Source organism: Vicia villosa, linkage group LG1 (genome assembly GCF_029867415.1).
Source record: "Vicia villosa cultivar HV-30 ecotype Madison, WI linkage group LG1, Vvil1.0, whole genome shotgun sequence".
In the NCBI taxonomy this organism is placed as follows: Eukaryota; Viridiplantae; Streptophyta; class Magnoliopsida; order Fabales; family Fabaceae; genus Vicia; species Vicia villosa.
In genome coordinates this window covers 78997282-79004539 of record NC_081180.1, presented here as the reverse complement: position 1 = coordinate 79004539, position 7258 = coordinate 78997282, and the positions used below count along the sequence as shown (strand labels likewise).

The 7258-nt window shown below is 33.2% G+C and overlaps 1 protein-coding gene across 1 annotated transcript; it reads left to right on the top strand.

The window, feature by feature from the left end:
- Nucleotides 1–440: 440 nt before the first annotated feature.
- Nucleotides 441–6938, top strand: LOC131646928 (uncharacterized). The gene is made up of 12 exons (XM_058916856.1): nt 441–557; nt 4340–4483; nt 4579–4819; nt 4930–5020; nt 5120–5247; nt 5333–5405; nt 5492–5639; nt 5725–5882; nt 5972–6092; nt 6164–6334; nt 6420–6476; nt 6562–6938. Exons 1-12 carry the CDS (start codon nt 441–443, stop codon nt 6733–6735), a joined length of 1623 nt encoding a protein of 540 aa, XP_058772839.1. The 3' UTR covers nt 6736–6938.
- The last annotated feature ends 320 nt before the right edge of the window (nt 6939–7258 follow it).

Sequence of the window (7258 nt, the reverse complement as noted above, 5' to 3'; positions counted from 1 at the left end):
AAAATAGCTGGACATAATTACAGTAAAAGTAAAAGTTTTTGTTTGACGTGCATAATTAAACATATTAAAATTTCAATTGCGGAATTAAAGTAAATTAAGTGCAGGACAGTAAAACAGGGAAAGTAAAAGTGCAAGATAAATAGACAAGGCAAGTAAAAAACAAATAAAGCAGAATAAATTAAGAACCTGCTCCAAACGGAGACTAGAATCTGGTACAACGGGAAATAAACTTCTGCGGAAAGTAAATGCGAGAAGATAAATGACTTCAAAATAAAGGTACTCCAAACTCGACAATAACAACAATGTGATAATCCTCCGGTGTGAATAATTAAAGCATTTTGAATCTGAATATATGCCTAAGTTATACTAAGTTTTAATGGATCGAAAAAGTGAAGAATAAATACTATTTATAATGCTTAGAAACCCTAAAATGTAACTTGATGGCGAAGAGTGGAGGAGGTGGATACCAAGCCAAAGCCAATTTGCGTCTGTCTGGAAAAATCAAAGGATGGCGAATGCCACCTTCCCAAAATGGGGAAGAATTGGTCTTCTTGATTGTTAGTCGGTGGGAAACGTCATTCGCCTTTTGGCTTTCTCCATAGCGAACGCCGTGTTGAACGCCTTGAGTGAAAATTAATCATTTTCCTTTGTTTTCCGCCCATTTCGCTTCGTTTCTTCGCGTAAACCTGTCATATGGTCAAATACCCGAAAAGCAGACAAAACACCATTATAACACTAGGAACAACAATAAAACAACGATAAAAATATGTGTAAATCGAGGCAAATATGTGATGCCTTTCAGTGTTATAATCTCACTTATCGATTTTTTTCCTTTTGTTCGAAACAATCATATTAAGGCAATGAGATATAATAATCATCGCATACTATACAAAGTTGTTAGAGGATTTATTGAGTATTTTATGTACAACACACAAGCGACTGATTATTATTATTTGCACGAATTATTTTTCACAAATTTTTTTTTTGGCATTGGGGATTAAATACCTTTGGGATGAATAATCGAGTGGGGGTTACTTAAGTTAGTAGGTGCAGCTGCCTTTTATTGCCAATTTTCCTTTTTCAATTTTTGTTTTCCTCAATCAACTAGATATAACACGTGAATCAACGGTATGCCAGGCTATTTATATTGAACTAATTAGAAATTACTTCTCAAATTGCAGACTACGGTACAAAATAAGTCAAATTAGTATCCTATTCGAGATTTTTTTTGTGTTTAAACAATACCTATTTTATTGAAAGCTAAGGTTTGAGATTTGTGTGATCAAGTATCTTGTTTAGGTTTGAGATCATCCCGTGGTAAAATGTCATAGATTCTTGGTTAGGCGACGATAAAACCAATTTTAGGTTAAAGCTTATCCATGTGTAAAAGCTTGTTTCGGTTCGAGATCAACCCGGTGGTAAAATCTCATAGGTTATTGATTATCCTGGTATAAAACCATGGTTTAGGTTCGATAGCATATCTCAATGTTAAAAACTCCCAAGGTTTATTTAAAAGCTTGAATACTAACTGCTCCAAGATTCTTATGGAAAAAAGACTATCTGCTTCGATCCATCGTTTGAAAGGAAGATTTGTTGCTTTACTCTTTCGTTTATTGTTTGATTGGAAGCTAGCCAAAAACTTAATTTTCCTTGCATAAGGGGCTTCATGAGTTATAGCTACTAAAAACTCTCAAGTTTAATTGGATACTCTCAAGATCAATTCATGGGGACATGACTAAGTCGTTTTTTACTGAACATGTATAATTCTCGGTGTTTTTCTCTAATCCCTTAAAATGTTTATTTCTACAATTTTATTTTTTGCTACATATTTGATAAAACTTTTATAAAAATGTGTGTAAACTCTAGTTTTGATTCATAAAGTTTTTCAAATCCAAGTTTTTCTAAAACACACAATTCACCCCACCTCTTGTGTCTGAAGTCATATGTTCAACAAAAAAAATACTTGAGGAGTTGGTGACTAGTGGTACATCAACCGTTAAAGAAACATATACTTCTAACCCAAACTTAAATCAAGGGATATTTAAGAAACCTCTATCATGGCTTAAGAACTATGCCACTTATACTAGTGATATCAACTATCATGAAGAAATGATGAACCTAGCCATATCTGGTCCCTATGTCAATGACGATCTTGTGAAGAATGAAGATGCTACAAGGGTGGATGTGTGGAGAAAGGCTATGGATGATGAAATCAATGGCATGAAAAGAAATCGAATTTGAAAGTTAATAGTACATCCAAAAGGGGCAAAGGTATATAAGTGAAACGGATATACAAAACAAAAAGAAAGGGTGAGAAATATAGAAACCCAAAGCAAGATTAATTGTTAATGGATAAACTAGAAGATATGGAGTTAATTACAAAGAAATGTTTGCACCACTGGCTAGGTTGGACACCATAAGAAGTGTATTGACAGTGTCAGTTATTAGAGGAATGAGTGTGAACCAGCTAGATATGGGTAATGTTTTCCTTCGTGAAGAATTTAGTTAAACAATTTTTGTTAAACAAGACGTTGTCTATATAAAGAAGGGAGAGGAAAACAAAGTGTATAGACTGCATAAGACTCTATATGGACTAAAGCAAGTTCCAAGGGCTTAGAACAACAAAATAAAGAAGCACTTTGAAAATGAAGGCTTTGTCAAGTGTCCTCATGAGAACACATTATTTATGAAAGAAGACAACAATGTAGGTGATCTAATATTTTTTAGGAAATGACAACAATATGTTCAAAGGGTTTCAAGCAATTCATGTTGCACACCTTAGGCATGAGTTGCTTGGGAAAGATGAAACATATTCTAGAACTCAACATTATGCAGGACAATGAAGGCAAATTCATATGCCAAAGAAATGCTTGACAAGTTTGGTATGAATCAAAATAATGTTGTGTGTAGACCAGTTGTGTTAGGGACCAAGGTATCAAAACAAGGCAAATGAAGCAATGTGGATCCTACTTGATTCATGTAAAGTGTGGGAGGTTTAATGTACCTAAATGCTGATAGGTCTGACTTGATGTTTGTAGTTAGCATGATAAGCAAATACGTGAAACATCCTGTGGAAACTCACTTATTGGCCACCGATAAAATTCTATGGTATTAATTGAGATGGGAATTCAGTACAAGAAAGGGGGACACTTTGAAGTTGTTCCTTAGTCAGACAATTATTATGAAGATGTATATGACATGAAAAGTACTTCAGAGTATGTGTTCATGCTAGGACCTAGTGCACTAACTTGGTCAGCAAGAAAGTAACATATTGTGACCCTATCCACAACTGAAGTTGAATTTATAGCTGCAACCCATTGTGTGTCTAAGGTAACATAGTTGTAGAGAATTCTATATTGCTCTCACCAACAGCAAGAAAAGTGCTTAACTTTTTTATGTTAATTATTAAGTTAAGCAAAAATATTATCATGCATGGAATGGAAGAATACAATTTCATTTTCTAAGGAGCCTAAGTAAAGAATGTAAAGTTGATTGAAGTATTGTGCCTCACAAGATCAACTTGCAGATATATCGACAAAGCCTCCAAAACTTGAAGCCTTTGAGAAACTCAAGATACTGCTTGGAATTTGCAAGAATTCCAAAATAGCTAATTAGTTTTCTAATTTTGTTTTGTAAACCAATTATTTGGACAACTTTTGTTTAAAAGAGTGATCGCTAATTGTTAAAAGTTTGTTAGTTTGGTAAATAACAGAAAATCAATTAAGTTAGTTGTAAAAAGTAGTTTCTTTTTTAAGTTTTTAATAAAAGCTTTTGGCCCAAAGAATAAACTTGAGAAGCCTTGAATACATAATTTCTCGTCCTAGCAAATTGTCTATAAGTAATCTACTTTTAATATAATAAAGTACAATACATATGAAATTCTTTCAATATCCCTCTAATCTTTCAATTTGAGGGTGATAATCGGGGACACAACAGTAATTGCATAAACCTTAATTAATTTAATTAGAAATATGTATCCCATAATCATTGCATTACTTTTCAATTGTCCAAATCCTCTTCCATAATTAATATTTCTGTCATGCTTTCGTAGAGAATTGTGCAACGCTGCATGGAATAGAGCAAAACCATTTGCACGCTTTTTCTCTTTGGTTGCTCAAGAAAATTTCACTTCTTCTATCATCCTTCTATATATATTATGGCTATTGATCTCAAGCCCCAAACCCTACATTTGGCTTATCTTCCTCTTCTGTTTCCGCCCATCAATATTAGGTTTTTCTTTTTCACGTATATTCTGCGATACAGCTTCTTCCATGCCACAGTGTTAGTTGTTTTTCTAAACGACTGTTGTTCTAATCTGTCTATTTTTCCATTTCTGCAGAAGATGAGTCGTAAATTTGACTGCATAAAAGACATCAGCGACAAGAAGGAAACATGGAGATTGGCTGTTCGAATTATTGATATATGGAGCGTTGTTAACAGTAAGGGTGCTGAGCATCTGGAGATGGTTATCATGGATGCTGCGGTATAAGTATTGCATTTTCGTTTAATGTTCCATTTTTCATTATTAGCAATGCAATGTCTGTGATTAACCATATTTTACAATACATATGTTTTTAGGGTGATCGAATTCAAGTTTTGATTCGGGCTGATCATACAGATAAGTGGAAACCAAGAATTCAAGAGAATATGACTTGCATAATCAACAACGGGACTGTATTTGATAACGATTTTCAGTGGAAGCTGTGTGACCATTCAAAGAAATTCGTGTTCCTTGGTGGTACGACCATGAAACACATGGATGTACAAAATATTCCTCCTCTGAAGTATTATTTCAAAGAGTTTTGCGAAATCAATGCAGGCAAATGTCATCTTAACAGACTTGAAGGTAGAAAAAAACATTAAGCACCCTTTTCTTCTTATATTCATCCATTTACTTATAACATTTGCCATATTTGATCTCTTTTGCAGATATTATAGGCGTTGTACATGAGATAAACAATATGCAATCAAACACTCCAGGAAAGAAGACATTTGTGGCCCTCAGTCTCAAAGATTTGAGGTACATTTGTTACCCTTAATCCTCTTGCAGTATTTATTTTTCGATTATTATGATTCAAAGTAGATTTTTCTTAACGCAATTTTTGGTTTAACATCTCAGCGGTGACATCATTATCTGCACCTTATGGGAGAGCTATGGTATTAAGTTTTTGGAATATTATAATGACCCAACTAACACGGGTGCTATTGTCATCATACTAACTCATGCAATGATCAAGGATTCTCAGGGTTTGCTTTTATTTTAATTTTTTTCTGCTGTTGCCTTATCACATTTTTACAACAATGTTGTAAACTTTTTTTTTTCTTCAATCAGTATCCAATGCATGGAGTGGTTCAAAGCTGCTAATCAACGAAGACATCCAGGAGATTTCTGAGTTTTTGTCAAAGTATTAACATTAGGCAGTCTTTTATTTCAATTAGTTTTTTCATTTTGATTCCAAATTATATCATGGATTTATTATAACATTCCCAGGTTGCCTGCAAATGAGCAATCCCAAAAGCCTTCGCAATCTGCCAAATCCATGTCTCTTTGGTCTGGTGGATCTCAGTTTACAACACTTGAAAAATTTGTTCATAAGGCAAAGTGCATTCCTTTGAGCCAATTCTGCAAAATCAAACAAGTATGACTCATTAATTCGTAAATGGTTTTTCAAGTTGTTAACAAGTATCTATATGTATTTGTAATGCTTTTATTTTTATTTTCAGGACATGTTATGTGTTACTGTTGGAACTACCACGAAATTTTATGTATCCAAGCATGGTTGGTTTTACTATGGATGCACAAAGTGCTCTGTGAAGGCTACTGATTTGAACAATCCATACCAGTGTGTGTGTGGCGAAAATGTTCACAAACCCATACCAAGGTTGTTTGTTGTAATTATTTCTATTTATGACCTTTTAATCCTTTTTGTCTAAGATCACTCAATTATACCTGTTTGTAATTATGTAATAGGTACAAAGTTGATATATATGTTTATGACGGTGAATCAAAGTTCCGGTTTGTATTTTGGGATGCCGACTGTGAGCAGATTATAGGACAATCTGCTGATAGCATGCATAAATCAATGTTAGAGGTTTGTTAATAATTTAGTTTCTTTGTAAAATAGTATAATATATGGTTTCTAACATTCTTTTTCAACTTTAGAATGGTGAAGATGATCCCATGGTTTATCCTGACGAGCTTGACATGTTGTTGGAGAAGAAAATGGCTTTGAGAGCTAAAGTACAGCCAACATTTGGGCAAGCATCTGTTTGGAAGTTTTCTTATGATGAAGAATTTGTCAGTCAAATTGAAAAGGATTATATTGCTGATGAGGTTTTTCAGTTTATAGTAATCCGCTTGAATATCTTAAATTAACTGAAATCCAACTATATTAATAATATCCTATTGTCTAATACAGGCTCATAGTCTTCCTCCCATTCAAAATGTTGTTGCTGATCATGTTGATACTTCCATGGTATGTTGTTTGTTAATTGCAATGCTTTCATGCAAAACATGTATTTTCTTACATATTTTAATAAATCTGTTTACTACATTCGAAGGAGTCCTTATCTGCATTTGGAGAAAATGATCCTGACAAGAGTTTGGCCAATACCCCATCAAAGAGTGTTTCTCATGGTGTTAATGCTGAAGAATCGGATTGTCAGCTTTTAGGACTTACACAATATTCAGGAACCAAGCCACCCAAAAAAGTGAAGATTGAACCAAATGCTTGAAGACTTCATCAACTTTTGTATTTTATGGATGCTACCACAAATCTGTTGGAACATATAATCCTATGGTTAATGTTTTTTGGTTGTTAAATTTATGGGATGTATTGTTTTATTTACTTTGTGGTACTGCATTTTCTACCAACAAAGCTTTCACTCTTGGACAACATGTAGTATTTGTATTCAAGCATTTTATTTAATTTCAATTTGAGATTCCCATGGAATTATTTTGTTCAATTTTAATCAATGTCTTATTCTGAATTTAGTGTTATGACATAATTGTGGGTTGTATTGATTCAAAATTATATCTTATTTTCTTTATCACTATTATACAAGATAGATGTTAGATATTTTTACATTTATGCACAATCCAATTCTACTTTTACTTAATCATATTAGTTTACATAATATTATTCTAATATATGCTGCAGGTGAGAATCTATATATTTTATTTACAAAATCAGAATAACTAAATTTTACAAGTTTAATTTGAACCATGTTTTGATCTTGCATATTCTGAATTTAGTGT

What these genes read in the sequence shown, in the direction of transcription:
- LOC131646928 (XM_058916856.1), top strand. Translation starts at nt 441, where the DNA reads ATGGCGAAGAGTGGAGGAGGTGGATACCAAGCCAAAGCCAATTTGCGT. An exon ending in ATTTCTGAGTTTTTGTCAAA is followed by an intron (nt 5,406 to 5,491) that starts GTATTAACATTA and finishes TAACATTCCCAG; the next exon opens with GTTGCCTGCAAATGAGCAAT. An exon ending in TGCATAAATCAATGTTAGAG is followed by an intron (nt 6,093 to 6,163) that starts GTTTGTTAATAA and finishes TTTCAACTTTAG; the next exon opens with AATGGTGAAGATGATCCCAT.